Raw genomic sequence first — 25,269 nt, 5'->3', positions numbered from 1 at the left:
TCAAGCAAATCCAGCAAAGTCTTGTTCTTCTCAAAGGATGTTAAAATAAATGTGCTCTTCAACTTTAACCTTGCTGTTAACAGATCTGCAACTTTCCTCCAGTCAAGAATGGGAGCTGAAGCTTCAACTATCAATTTACTTTCCCAATCCCTTCTCTGTATGTTTACTCCCATTCTGTAATTACCTGCCCCAGCTAACACTAAAGGAGTATCTTGCTTAGTCTTGTTCACCATACTACTAGACCTGCTCATCTTCCTTTTTACTATTGCTTCTCTTTTTACACTCACGCGTTTCAGCAGTTCACATAAGGCGTCAAGAACTGCCTTCCAGCCCTGACTCTTCCTTCCTTCTGGAAAGCAGATCATCTGCTTTCTACCCTTGCCAAAAAATTCTGTCAAGGAGATAAAATAACCTTTAAGGTTTCTCTTACACTCTACAACAACCCTTCTTCCAGATTCTGAGAAAAGCTCTTTCCAACTATTTTGCTTGCCTTTGTTACTTGCACCTTCCACAAACTCCTTGAGCCCTTCAATTACCCCCAGTCCTTCTAACAGCACCATCCCTCTCTTTGCTTCCCTGATCTTCAAGCTCAGTTGACCATTTAATCTCTGTTCCTCAAATAGGAGTTCCTTAGATTCAATCTTCAAAACTGTTTTCCAACGGCCTACCTCCTCAAATTCTCCCATCTCAGCTCCTCCCCCTCTCCCCCTCTCACCCTCTCAGCAACCTTCTCTTTGCTTCACCCTCTCACCAACTCAGACAATGGCACCAGATGACAACACAGTTCCTCTCCCTCTCACCCTCTCACCCTCTCAGCCCATCAATACAAAAATATTAGTAACTTAAAATGTACACATTTACTTTTATTTTCCTGTAACATTTATTTATTACCAACATCACAAGTATTAGAAGGTAATGAGTTCAATAAGAACATTTTCAAGATCATTAAAACTCTGCATAGACACAAATACATGATGTGGAAAGCAAAACGGAAAAAAAAAACAGAAAAAAATAGAAAAGAGAGAGAGAGAGAGAGATGAGGGAACATTAAGGGCATGCATACCTGTGTCTCTATAATTCCCTGGACCACGCACTCCATGGCCCTCAGTTTTGGCTCATCCCTACCAATTTAGTATACTTGGTCAAAAAATAATCCAAGTAGGAATAAAAACAAAAATAAATAAACCATCTCAGATAATAATAAACAAAGAAAGGCATTGCAAAAAATAGAATTATGAGTGGGGTCAGAAAACAATCATTCAAAAGTCTAACTACATAAAGTGAGAGGTCTGGATAGATGAAATCCAAGTGAAAAAAAGCTTAACTAAAAGGGAATTTCCAATTTACAGAAAATCCAATCCTCAAACCAAACATTGATTAACTGAGTAAATTTGACAGAGACTGCCTGAGCCTATACAACCCAATTCAAAGTTGAAAGTATCCCATAAACTACCAATAGTATCTAGTTAAAAGACAATCTGAAAACCAATTCCTCTAATCAAGTATTAATTATTCCAGTGAGGCACTTTGTCAAAAAGGTGGAGTAGCCCAGATGCCTGGCCTGGGTATGAATTAAGATTATCAGACCCGGGATGGGAGCCAGGTGGGCCCAGGCAGCTCTAAAGACTGTTAACAAATTGTTAAAACCCAGCCTGGGCCAGCCCATGATCATTCCTAGTAGAGATAGATAGGAGTTTTAGAGAGAGAGGGAAAGAGAAGTCAGCAAGTTCGGCAACTTGACTATATCCAAAGTCTCTTGGCCCTCTTCTAAGCCCCAAATCTCAAAGGCATACACCTTTAACTTCGACCTATATTTATTCAGGGAAAATTACTGATTCAGGCACCTCAAAATCATCTTCTACAATAATGGAATGTGGACTAATATCTTGAAAAAGATTTCCCCCAATGGAAACCAAGGTTTTAAAAGGATAAAGGTGGAGGTGAGGCACTTGGAACATGGAGCTGTAGGCCTCAAAAGTAATATTTTTTTTATATTCCATAAGCAATGAAGAAATGGAGCAAAATGTAATTCTGTATAACCTATTTGGTACACTAATGGTCCAACCACCAAAAGTTGTAGCTTCAAGTTCCACCAGGATTATTTCTCTAAAATTTTACTATATTCAAAATAAGTAGCATAAACAAACATATATTGGGTCAAAGAAAAAAACTCACAACCACAATCCAAAGTTCAAAAACATTTTACAATATATTCATGAAAAAATACATCAACAATCAAAAAAAGTGTGAAACAATTACAATTCCCCGTGGTAAACTTAGATGATTGAACCTTCAAAATTATAGAGTTCTTTGTCCTTTTGATAACAACAAATCAGATCACTTAACTTGTAGAGATAACATAGGATAGGAAATTCAAACAAAATAAATTTTTTTACTTGTTAAACTTGTGGCTTCAGATTGCAAGGGGAGTCACCTTTCCATCAAGATGCTCTACCGCAATTTGCATTTTTTAAAAAGGATGTTCACTGAGATTTCTGGTGTTGAATGGGATTGGGGGCAATATTAAGTGGTGTACAAGGTCTTTTGCTGCTTTGTTTCCTTTTATGTCACATAAACACAACCCAGTAAATACCCTAAAAGGATGAATTTGTGCCATGGTGGAATTTTTAGCGACAAGTTCAAGGCTTCAAATGCAGGAAACATTCCTGTCCATTCAATTTCCAAAGAACATTTAGGTGCATCCTATTATATTATTAGAAAAATTATTTGAAATCTTGAATACAGATCCAAACTGTAGCTGGCCTTGTTTGTAAAGTCTGAAGGCCCTAATACTACAATGGACAATTGCTCTAATTTAGTTGGAAAACACAATCATCAAATTGACTTGGATTATGGAGGTTCTACATATATATACTAAGGTGTTTGGCAAGTCTTTTTAGGAAGATCTTCCAAAAGCTCAAGATCTCAAAAGACTGACGATCTTTCACAGGTAGATCTTCAAAGACCAAAGTCTGTTTGGTTGCAATTTTTTTAAAGATCTTTCAAAAGCTAGAAAGATCGAAAGACCGTTTGGCAAACATACTTATCAGTTCCTCTTACATGCATGTTAAATGTTTATGCGTGGGACCTAGTCACTAGTGACACATTCAAACATGCAAATATTACTTGTGGTTCCCACTTACACATTTACTTAGATAAAATATTAAAATGGGTCCCATTCATGCATTTCCCTATACAAAATAACATATTTACACATTGACATATGCGGTTATCATCTACGAGCTCCATTTATGCATTAACTTATATAAAACAAAATCAATGTTCATAAAAGATCATACGGAAGAAAACTATTTAAAAAAGTTTTAGAAATAACTAATAACTAGTTAACGACTAGAATAAGAAAAGCAATAACTAGTTAATAACTAGAAGTTAAGGGTCAACAAAAGGAAATCAATAAAATAAAATTTTAAAGGGGAAGCAACCTTTAATGAGGAGCATGAATTTTCAGTCCTGCAATGATCAAAGATTAGCAATAGCATTTTGTTCATTTTGAGGTCCCTTGCCTTTTATTTTGACTTGTGTATCTTTTACGTTTTTACTATTGTGTACTAACTAGCAAAAACATTACAACTCTTGCATTGCATTTTGTAATGCAATATTTTAAATTTGATATATGTATCAAATGAAAAAGGAACCAATGAGAAAATAACTTAAAGTAGCAAATAGCTTTTTCACCATATATTTTTTCACAATATCCAGAATTCCCAGGTTCATAAGCTCCTTGAACCACAAGCTAAATAATGGTGAGAGTTCTTGTCTACACACATAATATGCATACAACAATGTAACAACATAGGACGAAAGGTTCAGTATATGTTCTCTGAAAACAGTATTACTGTCCCATGATGAAGGCCTCTATCTTTCTTGTAAAACAATTATTTAACACAAGTCTGGAATTTATCAAAAAGACAAATACACATCTTGTCTTACCGTAGAAGCCCAACACATATCAGCAGTTCTGTGCCTGTATTTGTCCCTTTCATGTGTAGACAACAATCTAGAACCATGGACCATTTCTGGTGCAAGGGTAAAACCTAAGGGTTACAAACCTTAGAAGTTTAGAACATAGGTTCAGGTCTGAGAGTGGCCATTCTGCAAAAAATACCAGTCTTAAATTTCACTCCTCACAACACCTTCAGTGGAAGTTCAATATTTTGGGCAATTATTTAATTAAGAAAAGTGGCATTGACTTTTTTTGTAGGAAATGAATACAATCTAATCTAAAAAAAAGATTTTTTTTTATAAATAAGAATAAATCTATTTAAAAAGAGAGGAGGGGGAAGAGACCCCAATACAAGAGGAAAGTAGGTATCTTTCAATCTAGTCTGAAATCAATACTAAATATAAACTTAGATATCCTTGAAAAGTAACTAGAAAATAGTAATAAAGATGTACAAAATCTCAACTGTAACATTTATTTTGATTGGCAAAGCTTCACTATAGCATTTCAAATGGAGCAACCAATAATCAACCAGGTTGATATATCTAAACTTGCTTCTCTTGATCATGTAAATCTGATGCAAGTAAATTCCTCCGAGTGGGATTTGAGCTTGTCTTGTCTTGTGAAAAACTTGTCTTGGTCAATAGTATGAGATTTGAGCTTCCCACCAACTACTTTACTCCAACCCTCAATGGAATAAGTCCACCTTTTTAAGAGAACATAATCGGACCAATTTCATAGAGATTGAGTTCCCTACTTTTAGCTCACCAGTCACTTTCGTTGAGTTTTCAAGGCCCATTAACCTTAGTTCAGTTCACGCATGCTATGATCTTCTCACTTTATCTACCTTTCCACTGTACTCCATCTCCTAATGTTCAACTATAGCTAACCAAGTTGAATTTACGAAACCAAATCTTACAGAATTGAAAAAATTAGACAAACTTAAACCCAATACCTTAAATACTGAACTTTATTTTAGTATATTAATGTTTTTTTTCTGATAGCAATTTCCAAACAAACCCTTTTTTGGAAAAGGTAAAGTAATATTTATTCAAAGCAACGCATACAAGCTGTGATCAGACCCAGAAAGGCAAACTGAAAAACACAGCAATTATATACTCCGCCGGGAGTTAGAACGAAATACAACAGACAAATTCAAGTTTCTAAACTCCTCAGAAACTGACGCCCAAGAGATTAACTTGCCCACAGCTTTCTGAATTAAGTCTTCTAGACTCTTAACCTTATTGCAGAAAAAACATATTGTTCCTCTCAGCCCAAATGGACCACAAGACAACACTAGGAATAGTCCTCCACACTAATTTCCTTTTCTTGCTTAGACCTTCGATATTCCAGCAACAGAGGAGCTCTTTTACCGATCTTGGCATAGTCCAGCTGATGTTCATGGCTCTGAGAAAATAGTCCCACAACTGAGAAGAAAATGGACAGTGAATGCACAGATGGTCTGTTGATTCAGGAATACTCCCACAAAGACCACAAGATAGATCCAATATTTGAATGCCCCATCTCACAAGGTTAGCTCTAGAAAGACATTTATCAAGAGCCATGGTCCAAATCAGAAAGTTGGATTTAGATGGACTAATAGGATTCCACACCTGAGAACATGGAAAATGGGCAGTGAATGCACAGATGGTCTGTTGATTCAGGAATACTCCCACAAAAACCACAAGATAGATCCAATATTTGAATGCCCCATCTCACAAGGTTAGCTCTAGAAAGACATTTATCAAGAGCCATGGTCCAAATCAGAAAGTTGGATTTAGATGGACTAATAGGATTCCACACCTGAGAACATGGGAAATCAGTGACACCCATTCTGCAAAGCTTAGAAGCCAATGAATTGACAGAGAAAACACCATCCGGATTCCACTTCCAGCACCACTTGTCTTCTGAAAGAATGTCAACCTTTTGATTCTGGAGAAGAGTCAACATATTCACTATCTCTTCAAGCTCCCAGTCAAAGAGATTCCTTCTAAAGAGAGGGGTCCAAATAACAGAATCTACAGTCAAGCTACAACACTCAGAGAGGGGTCCAAACAAACCCTTTGTTTTGTCATTTTTTTGTTGCAGTGCAAATCTTTGGAGCAAAAGTCATACTTGGTTCAGTTTTGTTTTTGTTTGTTTATAATTATGATTTTCATTTTTACTTGATACAAAATTTATACTTTTTGTCTTTTTTACATTCAATGACTGTAAATTTTACATCCCAAAAACTGATGCAAAATTTGCACCAACTTCCCGCTACCTCAGTTCTTTCTCTATTTCTCATATAGAGTGAAGATCATCTTTTTTTTTTTGATAAATAAAAGTGAAGATCATCCTGCATCCTACTTACTCTAAACACATAACCCAGCTCCTATCTCCATTCTCTTTCATAGGCTGTGTTTAGTTTGAAAGAAAGGGCAGGAAATGATAGGGAAGCCTATACATGAAGCAAAAGTAAACCAAAATTTACACTCATCCCTTTTACGCTTCCATGAATCTAGACCATGGTGAATGAAGTTTATACTGCAATCAAACGTAACCTTATATTCCATATAAATGTAAATGACGACACATGCATGGACTGCCATTTGTATGTGCAGAAACTCTTGCAATTCCATTCTCCTCATTGAGAGTAGCATCCATCTTTACCATCATATGTAAATACTTGCTAAGTGCTTCCCAGACTACCGGTTACCAAACTCCCCATTACAATCATAGAACCCTGTGCAGCCTACAGATTCATGAGATTTCCCCTTGAGAAACCAAATTGGCCATGTGAAAACAACTGCTGGTTGAATCCTAAGGGCAGGTTTGAAATTGAAGTCGAGGTGCCATTTCCTTGATCCACAAAGTTAGTGTACAAATAAAGGGGAAACCTTCTAGATAAAGCAATAAAATCTAAATGAGAAGGGAGCCTAGAATAAACATTGGCATTAACATTTGTTGTTTGATTCACAACCTGCTCATTCCCATGTTTCCATGAGAAGACTTCACCCATCCAGCCAAAAGAAAAAACCTACTTGCTGTAGTAAGAAAATCTCCATTTGAACCATAGAAGTCCGAAACTAAGGTGATCACTAGAGGTTGGACATCATATTTAATCAACTTTCCTTTAGTTCTAGCACTTTGTTTATCCAACCATACGTGCAAATTTGCATCTATGTACCTCACACTAAGAGCATTTGTTACACTAAACCCCAACTGATGATGCCTTCCATCCAAAACTTTTCCTAGGAAAGGAGTAATATCAATATCATATGAGGTTGGACATCATATTTAATCAACTTTCCTTTAGTTCTAGCACTTTGTTTATCCAACCATACGTGCAAATTTGCATCTATGTACCTCACACTAAGAGCATTTGTTACACTAAACCCCAACTGATGATGCCTTCCATCCAAAACTTTTCCTAGGAAAGGAGTAATATCAATATCATATGAAGAGATATCAAAAGAACCAATTCCAGAGATGGGTCTCCATAGCAGAGGATTGATCCCTCCAGTGTATATCACAGTAGAAGGCCAGACAACCCCAACTACAGTATCATCAATACTGACTATAACCTCCCTAAAAGGTCCATTTCTTGGAGTCTGAATAAGATTAATGGAAATCAATTCCTTAACTCTCCACAACCACCTTAAATTACAATTTTAACATTAACGTGCAGGGCAAGTCACCTAACATCAAACAGGTTTATATTGCAAAATTCCTCATTCTGTTTAGACGCATATGGGACATGTGCAATGCAAAAATCCACCAACAAAGCGTGTTGGAAGAAGAGCAATGGCAAGCCCTAACCTGGGGCCTAATTTGTCAATGGAATCCGAAAAAAAAAAAGAGCAATGGCAGTTGATTATACCTGAACACGGTGAAGAACAGCTGGTAATTAGCCTCCTACAAGAAAAGATGTCTATTACTACTTGATGGAAGAAGAAGAAGAAGAAGAAGAAGGGGAAATTCATGGAACGATGAAAAAAAAAATAGAAGATTGAAGGAATTAAAAGGAGAAGAACTACCTGAGTCGATGCTTCTCAGTCGCTTGGGGCAAAGTTCCTCTCAGTCACTTTCGAAAGTGGAGAACAAAGGATGTTTCGTTGAGTTCGAATTTTTGCCAGATGTAGGTGAAAAGCCCGAATAGACCAAAAGTTTCGGTTGTAGCTTTTCAAATAAAGACCATTTTGGACTTTTAGGTCTTTTAGGGGTCTTATCTTTTGGTCTAAAACAAAAAAAAAAAAGACAGTTTTTGATCTACCGGGCTTCTAAAAGCCCACTAATCTTTCAAAAAGATTTGCCAAACTGAATCTAAGAAAACAGTGATAAAAATAAAGATTGTATCCTCAACTCGCGGACAAAAATGTAAATTTCTTTTGCCATTTTTAGAACTTCGAGAAGTATCTCATACTAGCTTCCTCTAATTTTAGAACGTTGGTTCATCAGTGGCAACAGGTCAAATGCAGACCTCAAATAGTAGCGCTAGTTCGTTGAAAGCACCCTGAAAAAATGCAGATCTTATCTAAAATAAATGAGGAACGGATTATATTAAAACATAAAAATATCAAAAAAAAAAAAACTAGGACAAATACTTACAACCGGCAATCTCAGACGTTTCTCAGTGGTTACGACCACCGAACCCTGTGGGAAAAGATGGTGGGATTGGAGCACAAAAGCAAAGTACACGAAGTTTAAATGCAGGGTAGAGGACGGCGAGATGAGAGCATAAAACAAGGTTTTAAATCAAATGTTTTAGGGATCTCGGTTGGTCGAAGTAGTGCAAACCAATAATGAGAGAAAATAAAAAGGAAAAAACAATGGAAAACTCACTCTCGATTCAATCCTGTTCTCAGATACCCTGTTGAAGGGTCGAGGAGGAGAGCGGAGCGGTGCGTTTCAACGCACAGAGAGAAGAGATCAAAGGAGGAAGACGACGGTCGACGGGTTTATGGAGAGTAGAAAAAGACTATACTACCCCTTCTCTCACGCGTACCTTCGGCACACATGTTCGTTATTTAAAGGGAATTTTCGATAGATACATGTAATTTAGGTCGAATGCCAATTTACTACTCAAACTTTAAAACAACGCTTTCGAACCGCCGTTGACCCGGACGGTCGGACCGTTCGGCCCGGGAACCGTCCAGACAACCGGTTTCGTTTTACCTAAAATCCGGAATCTGGTCAAAAATCGTTGAAAAAGTCAATAAACTGTTGACTTGGATGGTCAAACCGTCGACTCGTTCAACGGTTTTTGACCATTTTTTATTTTTTTAATTTTTTAATTTTGCTGTCATAATGGGCCATTCATTCGAACCGGACAATTGAACCGTTGACCCAAAAACCAGTGACCAGAACGGTTCCATTTCCAAGTCATTTTTTAAAGCGTTGCTTTAAAACGCAACAATCTAGTACCTGAACTTTCGAAATGCAACAATTTATGGACGGTCAGTGTTATATATCACGTGACCTCATGTGTGAATTAAGACTTTTGGAAATGTCAAAATTACTCTTAAAAATAAAACACACTATTCACCATCTTCTTTCTCAAGAAAATAAAGATCCAGTTTCGGGAGAACCCAAGTCTCTCGATGGAAGCCTCCATCCACCACCAAATTATGGGCGCTCACGTATTTGGCATCATCAGAGGCATTTGCAATGGAAGCCTCCATTGCAGCATTTGCAATGCCTTCAGCTTCACAGTTGGCCCCAGCCAACTCTCCGAGACCCTGAACCATCTCCACAAGGCACTGCTTATCAATGTCGAGAAACATCGACCATTTCTTCCATCACAAACGGGTCGGAATGGCGAACGACGAGATACAATTAACCTAAATGCCATATGATGGAGGGTGATTTGGCCCGACCTCATAATAAGGGGGCACGTGGACATGACTCGACATAAGTGACAGCTCAGCATAACAAGTTCGGTACAACTCAGCGTAACGAAGCTTGCTGACCCAGTCTGACAGCCCGCCTAAAGTGGCAGCTCACTACAAGATGATACTCCGTTGCCCCGAGCTAAGACTCCCCCCAAGTAGGAAGCACCCCGAGCTAAGATTCTCCCAAGTAGGGAGAATCCCGAACTGAAGATACTTCAAGTTAAGCTCGTCAGCTCCCTAACATAAGCTTGTTCCTACCTAAGGCTACCTCAGGGACCCGCCGTGGAAGAAGCACCTCGGCGCATCACCAGCAGCTCGGTGTAAGGTAGCTCGCTGTAGAGCAGCTCAGTGTAAGGTAGCTCGTTGCGGAGCAGTTCGACGTATCGTAGAAGATTTTCTGCCTGACATCCGTACCTGCCAGACTACACCCACGTCTCTCACCTGGCAGCGTCGTGACTGCCAACCCTGGAGGTTGTTTCTTGTCTGGCAGGACTGTACCCTGCAGCGATCACCTCTGCCCGACAGCTCAGCTCTGACAAAAAATAGCCAGCCACTCCAAGTTGTTACCTGACAGCAGATCGCCGCAGTAGAGATACGGAGGCGGTTAAACCTAACAAGTCAGAATACCAGTATATAAAGACCCCGACCCCAGGGGCGAGGGTATTGCGTGATCAACACTCTTAGCTCTTTAATTTCTCTGCAACTCTCTTTCTCCTTTGCTCCCCCAGCTTACTAACTTAATTGTCGGAGTGACCTCGCCGGGTGAGCCCCCCAGGATCCTTCATCTTCTTCCTTACAGGTGTCTCTCGTCCGTCGCCAGCTAGGAGCGCAGCCACTTCCAGCTAGAAGTGACCAGATCGCGCACCATCACCGCACATCTCGGCCGCAACTGATTTGATGATCCCAATGACGACGCCCTTGGAAATGGAGTATGCGGGTGGCGACAACCCACCCATCAACGTCATGACGCTCCCAATGCAAAGGATGTAGCCAGAAAAGCGAGGTATCATGATTCTAGTTGCGTGCTTTATCCTGACGACAACGCCCTGTATATTGATGCTCATGATCTGGTCAAATTCCATCATGTCGAGGTCGACGATGCTGGGAGGAATGTTCCCGGCGATCCCGACATTGTTGTACATGATGTCAAGATGACCGTATTTTGAGACGGTAAAATCCACGGCATCGGAGATATCCAATTCTCAGGTAACATCGCAAGAGACGAAGGTCGCATTGGGTCCAAGCTCCAATGCTGCATCTTGGCCAAGTTTGCATTGGATGTCCGCGATCACTACTTTGGCCCCATTTTTTATGAATTCTGTCGTTGTTGCCTTTCCAATGCCTCTTGTTGCTCCGATGGTCAAGGCAACCTTGCCTTCCAAGCTGTCGTGACACTGAACGCGTCAGATCAATGGCACGAAGAGGTGAATGGACTGACTGCCCACCATCACAATAAGCTTAGAAATTCCACTCTTCCCCACGCATTTCAAGTGCACCCACCGGCTACACTACACAGACTGGGATCAATAGATATGATTGAAAAGTCCCAATCCAATAGTTGTAGACTATAGGGAGGTGCCAGCAATCGGTGGGTGTCATTCCAATCTGGCCACTAGGTTCTGGGTGACGGTTCAACAGTCTGTAGGTGCTTGGCCTCCCTCTATAGTTGTTGCAGACTTGTAGATGGTTGATAAAAAAAATTAGATGACACTTGAAGGGCATTTATGTCTTTTTCATAACACTTAACATATAGTTATCCGCAGGTATTAGACTGTCACATTTTGAAAGTTCGGGTACTACATTGTCGCATTTTAAAGTTCAAGTACTAAATTGACACTCGACCTAAAGTGCAAAGTACCTATCGGGAATTTTCCCTTATTTTAACAAAAAAATTATGAGAATATTTTAACCTGTACTTGGTAGTGACAGACAGGTACTTGAACTTTCAATTGTAACACTTGTACTCTCAACTCTCAAAAATAGACATTTGGGCATATCCTTTAGTATTTCATCAGTTAAACATTATATAATGTAAAAAGTGCCATTATCGTGTATTTCTAGATCATTCTCAAGTAACAGAACATTTCCCCATGATAACATTCTCATATGGACAACAAATAACAGATTCAAATTTTCTAACAACGACATTCTCTAGTGATTTTTACTCTATAGAATGATATAAAAAATACACAAGAATGATATTTTTGACATTACATAATGTTTAACTAACAGAATACTAACAAATGGGCCTAAGTATTTATTTTCGAGAGTTTAGGGTAGTCAAGCGTTGCAATTGAAAAATCAGGTATCTGTCCCTACCCCCAAAATATAAGGTACCTATCTGTAATTTATCCTTTTATCCTTTTCTATTTAGAATAGCAAGTAGACCATGAATAGAATAGAAATTTGGTGATTGCAGCCTTGGAAGAGTTTACTTTCTCACCTTTCTTCTTCCTCTGATAGATTTGAACCTAGAAATATTACCCCCCATAATCTGGCACGTCGTGGACTTGCTCTATGTGGCGTTCATACTTGGTTTTTGATTCCTTCATTCTTAGAACAATTATTGTAATTTTGGATTGAGTTATAGAATGTAGTTAGCCTTGGACTATTTCTCAAAAAAAAAAAAAAATAGAAATTTAATAAGACTTGGGTAGCGTTTTGATATCAATTTGGGTTCAGGCTCGATTTTATATTAACATTAGATTGGATAGTAACCTAACCCCAACCTATTTGATATATATATATTAATCGGCATCCTCCAAAAGTGGAGGCGTGTATAGGATCAAACTTGTACTGCAGTCTTTGTGGTTAAGGTCAATAGACCTCACATACACCTTACTTTGTTAAATAAAATTAAGTTTATTAACTTAATTATAATAATTATAACAATAAAACTATAACTAAATTTACTAATTAATCTTATTTCGTATTAATTGTTTAATTAATTGTAGGATTCTAAAATTAATTAATTTTGATTTCTTATTAATTTTATTAACCATTTTTATAAATATGATATTATAAATTATAATGAAGACATGACATTGATATCGGAAGGCTTTGACCAATCAAAATCCTCCATGAATTATGATGAAAATCCACCTAATGCCGGTTATAATTATTTACAATATCATGTCTTTGTATCATCATAATTGAACCCTAACATTAAATATTGTAAATTAAGTCAATTGTAATTAAATTATCAAGTTAGTAATAGTATTAAATATTTATTACTTAACATTTTATGGTGCCGTACGGTAGGATATTCAACCCATATAGTATGCAATACTGAGTCACATGGGTTAGTGTATGAGGTACCGTACAGTATAAGGGTCATCTTTTACGCTCAATGTTGTACTTGGATTTTACGAAACCTAAATCATTTCAAACATACTGTTAATGATTTTTTTTTTTTTTATGATTTCAACTTGAAACCAAACATAGAGTCTATTCTAACCATTCTTTTTAGTGATTTCCTGATGAAAACTATGAGTTTAGTAAATACTAATGTATGAAATCATATACAATTATGAATATATAGACGACTAGAGCTATAGACACCAATATAACCAAAATTGTCACTGAAACAATTGTTTGCTTGCTGCCACGGGATAGCATCCCAAGCTTAATTTAGATCATATCAACCATAAATAATATTAAGAAAAGACATCATATTACTAAATCCACCGGTAACCTCAAGTCTCAATATCCAAAACTTTAGAACCTATGGATTTTATATGTGCTTTAAAGGCTTCATCAATAATCTTGCTTTTGAGAAGATTGATCGCAAGTTTCAATCCTTGAGCCTTTAAGCTTAAAAAGAAGAAAAAAACTGAATGCATTGCCTTGAAGATCAAGATATTCTTGATTGTATGAAGGCCTATATTGTATATGATGTTGTTCGATTCGAGGTGTCCTGAATTGAGGTCGCAGTTAGATTGTTCTGCCAACTGGTGAAGCCGAAGTGGAAGGATGAAGCCGCCCAGCAACATCTGAAACCAAAAAAGATATCAAAGGCCCGAGGAGTTATTCCCCGGGTAAATACTCCGACGCTTAAGTCAGTAAAGAGAATGGGTGGTTGAGCCGAGCAGTTGAGAGAAACGTGCTGGTCCGAGCAGAGGCGGAATAATAGTATGAAGGCCAAAGAGTCAAAAGTTATTTACCTTGAGCGGAGGTTACCTACTTATAGCCGAAGATCCGTGTCCAATTCGGATGAAGCTTCCAGGGTTGTCGGGATGAGGTTGTCCGCCGAGGTCTTCGGGATAAGACCAAATCCTCGGCGGAGCTGTCCTCTTGAATCATACGAGGTTCTCCTTTCTTGGTCACACTTATCCATCTTACGTGATACCAACATGGCCAAACCATCTAGTGCTATGGCATTAACATTGGTTGATGAAGATGATGACAGCCACTACAAAGATACGATTCTAGAGCCTACAATCAAAAGTTGCATGAAAGGAATTCAGAGAAAATAAATGAATCTAACCACAATTTCGTTAGTAAGAGAATAAATGGCAATTTAATTTTTATAGAGAGAATGAACCAACCCATTTCCCATCAGGTAGGCACATCATTGTAAGCACGACCAATGAGCACTTAGAAATTTTTTTGACACCTATCCCTTAAAATACACCCATCGACTTTTAACAATAATTGGGCTGTTAATTGGTAGGGCACTAAAATAAAAAGCAAAAAAGTACATTTACATATATATAATCGGCAATGGTTTTTGTAACTCAAATGACTCACCTCAAGATTCCATGTTCATGTTCAATTTGTGAAATGAGAACAATAAAATGGGTTATTTAAAGGGTGTTAATTAAGAGATTATTGAATTAATGCTTTCCTAAAATAAAAATAAATACGTAAAACTCAAAATACATTAGGCACAAAATAAATAGATGAAAATATTACTTTCAAATGAATGAAAAGTCCTTTTTAATCTATTGTTCAATCCTTGGGTTGTACATAACGTATAAAATACAAAAAAAAAAAAAAAAAACTAAAGAAAAGAGAAACTAATAAAATGAGTGAAGGGTGGAGAATCCATTGTTAAAATATAAAAAAGAAAACAACAATAGGTTAATATTACTTGTAAATGAATGAGAAAACCTTTTCTCCATTACTCAGTACTTGAGAATACATAACGTCTAAAATAGGAATGGAAACGGGGTGGGGATCATATTTCCCGTCCCCGACCCCGATTATAAAAGTAACCCCGTCCCCATCCCCGATCCCCGTTGGGGATAAAATTTGTCCTCCATCTCCGATCCCCAACAGGGATGGGTTTCCCGCAGGGACCCGAATCGCCGAATTTTTTTTAGATAACAGTATTTATTTGAAAAATAAATAAATATTTTTTTTAAATATGTTTTGATATATATATATATATAATATAAATAATATAATAATATATATAATCTGGGTCGGGGCTGGGCGGGGACCTAAATCACCATCCCCGACCTCGACCCCGACCCCGACCCCGATTGGGGATGCCTATTAATCCCCATCCCCGTCCCCGCCCCGTGAAAACAATCATCGGGTCGGGGATGGGGAAAATTGCCATCCCTAGTATGAAATATAAAGAAACCAAAAAAAAAAGAAAAGAAACTAAAAAAAAAAGAAATTGTATCATAATGTCTAAAATACGACAACAGGTTATAGTAAACATGTTGGGAAATAGTAAAGAACGCATAATGGAATTTATCGGTGAGATCAAATATATGTAATGGAAGAAACATTGGTGATGGTCAATGGTGGAATATCAAATATATTTCTGAACTTAATTTTTAATGGAGCAGTTGAATTAAAGATTTCTTTATTTTTGTATATTTATGCATAGACATGCATTTAAATAGATTGGTAGTTGTAAAATATGATATTCTTCTTGATAAATTTTTTGTTTTTTTTACTTTATGTTCAATAACAATTGATGTTTAATTTCATAAATCACTTACATAAGATAATAAAAATATTATTTTATTGTGATAATTAAGTTGTTTTAAAAATATCTTTTATTGGTTTACATAGGTTGATTTTTTTTTTTCATTTTTTAGGAGCTTTACACTATTAAAATTTCCATTTGGCTTCACCACCTTTATGATAATATATGGTGGTGTTAGTATGCATGTATTTTACAAAATAGTGAAATTATTTTATTGACTTTGTAAAAGCATAATGACATCTCTATCTTGTTTATTGCATCTTCACTACTTGACAATACCAACTTATTCTGTCTTCACTCCTTAACAATGCAAAATTTTTGAAGCATTGGTCTTTTCTTCACACTTTACTTTTGAAAATATAATAATTCTATATTAAATCAAAATCAATCTAGAAAATTTATTTTTCTAATTGCTATTTCATCAATGGGATATAGATCTGACTTCTTGCTTAGAGGATATTGTGTATTGAAATGTAATTGTTGGATAGTTGGTTTATAAATGACATTGAGGAAGGTGTTATAGTGCTAGGTTTTCCTTTTTCTTCTTTTAGGATAGTTGGATTGAGTGACTGTGAGTCATATACATTTTATTGTTGACATAGGGTGTTATTATTGGTTACAAAGTCCTTTAACACAACCATCACAATCGGCTAACTATTGCACATTTTTACATATCTATCTTCATTTCTTAATAATTAAAATTTTTAATGGCATTTATTATGTGGGATATTATTAATTAGAAGAACATAGTCTCTCACTTTCATGGTGGATTGCCTTTACATTTCAATTCTCTATCTTTATTTCCATAAGGGAATATTGAGCTGGATATTTAGATAAGTTAGTCCAATTTGAGTTCACATCTGCGACTACCATGGTTGCCACATCATTGGGCAACCACCAATAGAAATGAATAGGACTTGAGCTGACCAAAAATTCAAATTGATTTTCTTTACTCGTTGGGTTACAAAACCAGAGCCCTATGCTTCTATAAAGCACCATTCCTAGTATTTGATGGTTGATGGGGATAAAATAGTTAAACACATCTCATTGGCTTCAATTTTCAAATCATATACCATGGTTTAAAGTATTGATACGTTATTGTGTATCGGTAGTATCGTATCGGTACTTAGAAACACACAGAATGCCTTTTTATTAGTTTTTTTTTTCAAATTTTGGTTTTTAGGAAGCTAAAAATGTTTTTTTTTTTATAAAAAAAAGGTGGGGTTCCGAAGTGTTTCAGGGCGTATCTTTTTCCTATTATAACATATAAGTTCATTCCATGATCCTGGAGCCATGGAAGTTTAGAAGGAATTTTTTGGTGAAGTTGCCACTAGGCATCATTGTAACAAATTCGAACTAGAAAATAAGATACATTTACTTCAAATTCACACCGTGTTTGGTATGTGTTTGTATGTGTGAGAAGAGAGATTTCCAACATACAAATGGAATTTACATGTTATTAACTTCGAGAAAAAAATAAATTCAAAAAATGAAGTTCAAGAAAGAAAGCAAAAATGGAATTCACACCGGCGCCCCATAGAGCACACATGCCCCACAATGCATTCCAACTGTGTATTAGGAACATCTCCCCACGACAAATATGGGAGATGTTCCCAATGCACATTACATGTGTATGTGGGGTGCCAATGTGGCCCCATAGAGCGCACATTCCCCACAATGCATTCCAACTGTGTATTGGGAACATCTCCCCATGACAAATACAGGAGATATTCCCAATGCACATGACATGTGCATGTGGGGCACCAATATGAACTTGTAAAAATGGTCCCTTGATATGTTGTCAAGACATTTATAAAAATAGTACTAAAACTCCACAAACACACAGTCTTGATGTGAATCTCCATCATATTTGCTTCCAATATCTAAACCGAACCATAGACTTGATTGTCATTGGCGAGGGTAATGTTTTAAAAATCAATTTGGAACAGGAACCACTTTGGCCACCGGTTTTCGGGTTAACGGTTCGACTGTCTAGTCTAAATGGGCAGCTTGTTCCAATTTAAACATTAAAAAATAATTAAAACGAAAAAAGCCAAAAACCATTATTTGGGTCAAATGGGTTGACAGGTTGTCACCTAATCAGTGGGTTACAGACCAAATCAATGGTTTTTGGTAAAAGACCAGGTCAGGGATGAAATGGAACCAGTTGCTTGGACAATTTCTAGGAAGAATGGTCAGACCAACTGAGTCAACGATCATTTGAAAACCATGGGCTAGGATACCTGCTGTTAATGAACAAATAGTTTGATTTAGAAAGATGCATTATCTGGGAAAGCTCTTTTATGTCATATACCCTGCTCTTTTCTATCCTTTGGGAAAATACATGGGCGATAAATTGTTCACATTACCTATATCATCTACCTTAACTTTTATACACAAATAATTCATACATAAAATTCTTATCTTTCATCTCATAATGATGTAACTTTTCTATCCTTGTAATGAGGTAAGTTGCTCATCTTGGTTTCTCATGATCTACTATGTTGTTTCATTACAGTTTTGTTGAAATTGTTAGTCTAAGACCTGGTTGAAAATTTTCAAAAACTCCATAAAGAGGATATTCAATCTTAACCTTCAATTCAACTAAAGAAATAGGTAGCTTATGTTAGACAGTTATGCCCTTAGCTCCAATCAGATTCATGTACTTATTGACATTTATTGTAAATGAATAAAGTGCATAACTGATTAATGTTATTTTGGTGTGTTTCTGTGTAATACCCTTAAACTGGACACTAATGAGACTCGTGTTAGTTTAGAATCTTCATAGCCGTTGGACAGACCTAGGGAGGTTTATCCTGCCAAGGCTGACACTAATGTGCTACCAAGAAGGTTGGGGTGGCTGGTCTCAAGCTACCAGGGTAAGACCCAAAAAACATGTAGTTTGTGGATTTTTCTTGAAACCTTGAACCGGACCATTTTCCAGTTATGCCCTGGACCTTTGAGATAGATGGGCAAAACTGGAAAGTTACACCTAATACCTAGACTCAATTATGGTATCACACTAGGTGTTGGATTGAGCTGTCTTTGATATGCCAATCAGTGAGATCCTTAGCCGGGTCAAAACCTGAGTATGTTAGGGCAATCCGAGAATTCACCTAAGTGAGTGATCATAGTGAAAGGATCAGCCCCTTTGTCGGACAAAGTGAATGATTGGGGAATGCATTTTCTTTGATGGAAACCTAAACTACCGGTAGTTGATTTCAAATTTGTTGAGATTTATTTTTGCAAAGTATATTTATATAGAGATATACATATATATTATCGTTTCACAAAATGTTTGCAAAAAGGTTTTAATTCCCGGGATCCATGTGAGTAGAGAGTGCAACACTATACCTTGCAGCCGAGGGAGAGGTCCTCTCTTGTCGGGTAGTGTTTGGGCTGAAAGGTTAAGTGTAAAACCATTGAGGGTTATACCTGATGGGAAAATCTTGCGTCTGCCCACAGTTCTTGGGCCTCCACAAGGTGGCTAGACCCAAGGACCAATTAGTGTAAATGTTGGGCCCATTAAGAGCCCATACTGATGGACTTAGGGGTTCATTGTGTTCTACAGTGAATTTGGCCAGGCCTTATAACAAAGGCTGTACTGAACCCATGTGGCTGATGTGTAGATCAATGCTAGGGTCCCACACCATACAAAGAAAGCTAAACTAGCCATCGTTTAAAGGGTAAAGTGAGCATTGTGACTTAATGGGCCTAAGGCCCATTATGAACTGGACTTAAGAGATTTAATTAAATGGGCAAATTTGGGTTTATAACCTGATTAGGATTAACAGCTGGATAAGATAAGTCTTATCCAACTTGAGACTCCAGATCCAAATATTAGATTTGGATCAAGAAACTCACTCTTAATTGGATTAGGAAGCTGATCTAGAGAATGTTAGAAATAAGGGGTGAATTCTACAAAGATATCACTTCTTCTCTGCAATCTTTTTCTTCCTCTGCTCTTGCTGCTCTGCTTGTTTTGATCTCCACCTCTTGGAGTGATCAAGAACTGTTCTTGATATTGTTTCTTGGTGAAGAAACAATTTGAAGTCGTGCTCACACAACCCTACACGATTCTTGCTGAAGAATCACAAGTTCTTACTGAAGAACCCTTCTTGCTGGTCCTGCCTCAACATTCGCTATGTCATCTTCAGTGGAGACGGATTTGGTAACCTCTTTGGGCGTGAACACCTACGTTGGGAGTTTTACATTGATTCCGTATCAGGTACTACCCTCTCCACAATCTTGGTTTCAGATTTGGTCTGGTTTGTTTCAAGAATGAACCTTGAAAAATGCAGTTTTTCAACAAGAATGAACCTTGAAGAATGAACCGTGAACACCTCCAACAAAATGCAGTTTTTCTAAATCATGGAATATGATTCTCAGATGGGAGAAATAAATTTTTGAAATTTCACCCAACCACCCTGCATGGTTCGGCCATCCATATGATGGATCTTCCATCCCTTCAATGGTATCAAAGCCAGGTTCAAGTCTTGAACCAAATTTAGACCAGATCTAGATTTGCGCAAATGAACAGAAGATGTTTTATCCGATTTGCACAATTTGCAATTTTTTATTGGGAAATGGATCCTAGTTTTGGGCATATGATCTGAAAGATAAATTCTTTATTATTCTATTATATCTGTGGAGTTGTTCTATGGATGTTTCTTGAATTTTGGGTTGCACGTGTGGTGAAGATCAAAATCTTTATAGCGCCAAGTGTTGTGCACCCTATTTATTTTATTCTATTCGATTTGGTCTGTAAATAATTCATTTTATTTTTTAGACAAATTGTATAGGATTTGATGTGATGTAATAATAGAAAAAATTAGGTTTTTTTTATATTTTTTTACATCCGAAGAATTGCTGAAGCGCGTGGAGGAGAAGAAGACTTTTCATAGATACAAGATCTACTATCTGCGGTTTGCAGAAATCAATTCTGCTTTCTGCAATTAATTTGTTTCTTGCAGGTTTATAGATTATCCAAGACTATCACACGACAGCCCTCTGATTTCGTTTCTTGCTAATCTTGATTGTCTTGCTCAGTTTCATTTATTTTTCATATGATAATCTTGAATTGGATCTAGTAATGGACACCAGATCCCATGCCGATTTGACCCAGATTGGTGCAAACTGGTTGGGCCAAATTTGTTGTTCAATAAGGTCTGTTCTCAGTCCCAAAAATTTGATTTGGGCCAGGGGTCTGATGGCCCATTACAAGATGCAATTCGGCCCACCCTATAAAACCCAGTTTTGACAAGTTAAAATTACATTAGCCCATTTTCAGCATAATTGCTATATGGGCCGAACTGCCTTTTGTAGTTTAGACCATATACCTAGATAATGTTATTAGATAATATTATGGGCTTTAATGGGCTGATATTGATTTAGTTAGAATTAATTAGGGTTTTTCAGTTGATTTATTTGATTGGATCATTTATGTGATGCATGTGATGTATGTATGTATGTGTGATGTGTTACGTACATGGACCATAAATACTTTGCCCATGTTTATTCGATTAGTGGTTCTCTACGCACACCATGGCTGAATGCACATCATTGCCATGGTGTCCATAAGATCATTGGATGATCTCCCCACATCAGCTTTCTCCCAAGAGGAACCGTGCGGAACCCTAGCCCGTTCAGGGCCCATCTAAATCTGACTTGGAGAAAGTCAGTGGGAGCCACTTTGGTTTGACTTAAATAAGAATTAGGGCATAATTACTCGTTCCCTCCAACAAAATATAAGTGCATGTGATAGGGAGATTCATATAATGAACCTTCTAAAGGCTTTCCATCATTAGCATGAAGATGGGCTTATCAATAACGAGGAGATGTACCATAAAATTGGGCTATCCATTTGCTGGTGAGTCTGTTTGATTGTTTCATAAGATGATAGGGGCGTCATACATCAATGTGGGAGGGGCCTATCCTAAAATGGAAGACTCTCTCACAGTACCTTGGCATTCACGAATATGATGGGTCAACACCACTAGACAGAATGGTTTAACCTAAAATGACAATGAACCTTGTCTAATTGAGGCCAAAGGGAAAACTCATAAGATGAGTGAATATGATCCTCCACAAAAGGTGGTGGGGTTATATAACTGAAATAGTTGACTCCATGCACTGTATATGGTTTCCCACATTTCCAGAGACATACATTGCAGTCTTTGTCACTGAGATAGGAGGGAAACCTTAGAGATGAATAAATGAAAATGGAACATAGATTAAAAGTCATTTCTATGTAGTTAACATGAATCAATTTAGGTTGTGGACTAATAAGCTGCTTTGCCTTTATCAAAAATTGCAAATGGGTAGTTCGCCAAATTGTTGGACGACAACAAACTTAAGGGCCCAAACTATGCTGACTGGTTCTATAAGCTTATGCTGGTATTAATGTCCGAGAAATTGGACAAGGTTGCTAAAAACCTTACTCTGGATCGTCCGAGTGATAGGGCTTCTAAGGCCCGTAGGAAGGAATATCAAAAATGAGAAGAGAAGAACTCTGTTGCCCGGTGCTACATCATAGCCTCCCTCGACAATCCGATACAGAGACAGTTCGATCAGATCGAAGTGTCCAGGTTTATCCTAGATGGTCAGAGGATGATGTATGAAGAGTAGAATCATTCTACTCGACAGAAGGTCCTAAAGCTATTTTCGACCATTAAAATGATTAAGAGCCAAATGGTTCATGACCATTGTCTAAAGATGATGGGCTACATCAATGAACTAGAGGCTCTCGGGTCCGGGCTTGATCATGTCACCAAGATTGATGCCATCCTAAACTCCTTGCCTCCCTCCTTCAATCAGTTTATCATGAACTATAACATGAATAAGTTAAATATTAGCCTTCAGGAACTTAGCAATATGTTATAGAGGGCTGAAGAACTGATTAAGAAGGACAAACCAATAGCCGTGCTTGTTGAAAGGGGCAATTCGAGTAAGGCAAAAGAAGGACAAGACATCGGATGTCTGTCTCTTTTGCGAGTAAATCGGCCACTGAAGAAGAATTGTTCTCAGTATCTGAAAACTAAGAAGCAAGGTAATTTCGAATATTTTGTCATAGAGACCAATTTGTTGGTCACTTCTGCTTCTTAGTGTATTGACTCTGGGGTTTCTACTCATGCATGTAACACATTGCAAGGGTTCAAGACAAGCAGAAGACTGAGTGATGGAGAAGTTACACTCTACTTGGGGATTTTTGCAACAATTGCAACTATAGCCATAGGAACTGTAGAATTAGTTTTCAGAGAAGGAATTATTGTACTTAAAGATTGTTTTTATGTACCTACACTTAGAAGAAATTTGATTTCAGTTCCAAAATTGTTCATGAATGGTTATTCTATTTTGTTCACTAATGTAATTACTATTAAATGGAATAACAAATTCCTCGCATGCGGAGAAATTGAGAATGGTCTCTATCTTCTCCATCCTTATCTGGAAACAAAGTTAACCAAAACTAAATCGGAACTAATCCCCAAGAAGAGAACTCATGATACAGTTAATCCCATGTGCCTGTGACATTATCGACTTGGCCACATCAATATAGATTGTATCACAAGGTTGGTAAAGGATGGTCCTTTGGATTTTCTAACTATAGAAGATCTCCCAACCTGTGAGCCTTGCCTTCAGGGTAAAATGACGAAATGACCATTTACAAGTAAGCCTGAAAGATCTACAAGCATGATTGACCTTATACATACTGATGTATATGGTTCCATGAATGTTAGGACATGTAACCAACACGTTTATTTTATAACATTCACCGATGACTTCTCACAGTATGGTTACGTGTACTTAGACACAAGTCTAAATCCTTTGAAAAGTTCAAAGAGTTCAGACAAGAGATCGAGAAACAGTTGGGGAGACAAATGAAGGTTGTTCGATCAAATCGAGGAGGCGAATATCTCACCGACGAATTCAGGGACTACTTGAAGGATAATGGGATTGTATCACAACTAGCTCCTCCTACAATACCACAATTAAACGGTGTATCGGAGAGGGGAAATTAGACTCTATTGGATATGGTCCGTTCACTTCTCGTCTTCTTAGAGTTGCCTATATCCTTTTGGAGTTACACATTAGAGACTGCGATTTACGTGATGAACCGGGTTCCAACCAAATCCGTTCCTAAGACTCCATATGAGTTATGGACCAGTAATAAACCAAGTGTAAGACACTTGAAGATTTGGGGTTATCCAGCACATGTTAAAAGAATAAGTGCTGACAAATTGGAATCCAAGACCAGTCGTTGCCTATTTGTAGGCTACCACAAAGGCTCTGTATGATATTTATTTTATGACCCAAAAGAGCAAAATGTGTTTTGCAGTCAAAATGCCTACTTCATAGAGGAAGATTACATCCTGGACAATCATCATCAGGAAGTTCTTGATGAGGAGAGCCTAGGGGTAGTGGAAGATGTCCCACAATCTCTAGATAATAGTCATCTAGAAGGTCTACCCGACTATCCTGGGCTCTAGTTCATTACAACTATGACCAAGAAAGTTACTTGGTGGAAGCCACGACCAATGAGGAAGATCCTGTGACTTATACAGAAGCTATGTTGAACATAGATTCCTTGAAGTGGGTAGACACCGTGAAAGTTGAGATGGACTCTATGGAAACCAACATGGTCAGGACTCTTGTAGACCTGCTCCCTGGGGTGAAAGCAATTGGTTGCAAGTGGATTTACAAGAGGAAGAAGGGCCCAGATGGTAACGTTAAGACCTATAAAGCTCGTTTTGTGGCGAAAGGGTACACTCATAAAGAGAGAATCGACTATGAGGAAACATTTTTGCTAGTGGCCATGCTTAAGTCTATTTGGATCCTGGTAGGTGTAGCAGCATACCATGATTATGAGATTTGACAAATGGATGTCAAAACCACGTTCCTGAATGGAGATTTTACTGAAGATATCTACATGCAACAACCACAAAGGTTCATTGCTGCAGGTTAGGAACACATGGTGTGTAAACTTAATCGATCCATATATGGACTTAAGCAAGCTTCTAGGAGCTAGAACATCCAGTTTGACTATACCGTCAAACAGTTTGACTTTGAGCAGAATCTGGATGAACCCTGTGTTTATAGGAAGACAGTGGGAGATAAGGTTATGTTCTTGGTTCTGTATGTAGATGACATTCTACTCATTGGGAATGATGTGAGAATATTAACTATGGTGAAAGTATGGATTTCACAGCAACTCTCTATGAAAGACCTTGGAGAAGCCTCCTACATCTTGGGACTTCGACTCTATAGAGATAGATCGAAGAGGATAATAGGATTATCGCAGTGTACTTACATTGACAAGATTGTCAAAAGATACAGTATGGAGAACTCCAAGAAAGGAAATGCTCATTTTAGGCATGGGGTCACTCTCTCCAAGGGCATGTCTCCCAAGACTCCCGAAGAGATTGAAGGCATGAGAGAGACTTCCTATGCTTCAGTTGTAGGGAGCGTCATGTATACCATGCTATGCTTTAATC

General features: G+C 37.6%; 1 protein-coding gene across 6 annotated transcripts in view; it reads right to left on the bottom strand.

Annotated features, from left to right (window-relative positions):
• LOC104609067 (mediator of RNA polymerase II transcription subunit) overlaps nt 1-8,907 on the bottom strand; it is a 45,956-nt gene extending 37,049 nt beyond the window's left edge. For 2 of the 6 annotated variants that reach the window (XM_088893006.1, XM_010275270.3), the window contains exons 1-5: nt 8,552-8,874; nt 7,981-8,456; nt 7,824-7,858; nt 3,952-4,113; nt 1,064-1,121 (exon numbers count right to left, since the gene is read on the bottom strand). In XM_088893006.1, the coding sequence (XP_088749132.1) occupies nt 1,064-1,121; nt 3,952-4,028 (135 nt within the window). In that variant the 5' untranslated portion in view covers nt 4,029-4,113; nt 7,824-7,858; nt 7,981-8,456; nt 8,552-8,874. Of the gene's footprint in view, nt 1-1,063; nt 1,122-3,951; nt 4,114-7,823; nt 7,859-7,980; nt 8,457-8,551 lie in introns of all 6 variants that reach the window. The other 4 variants (XM_088893009.1, XM_010275274.3, XM_010275271.3 and 1 more) reach the window with 3 other exon arrangements.
• Between the last annotated feature and the right edge of the window lie 16,362 nt (nt 8,908-25,269).

Source organism: Nelumbo nucifera, chromosome 8 (assembly GCF_055504915.1).
Source record: "Nelumbo nucifera cultivar China Antique chromosome 8, China Antique-T2T, whole genome shotgun sequence".
In the NCBI taxonomy this organism is placed as follows: Eukaryota; Viridiplantae; Streptophyta; class Magnoliopsida; order Proteales; family Nelumbonaceae; genus Nelumbo; species Nelumbo nucifera.
This window is presented reverse-complemented; position numbering and strand designations above follow the sequence as displayed.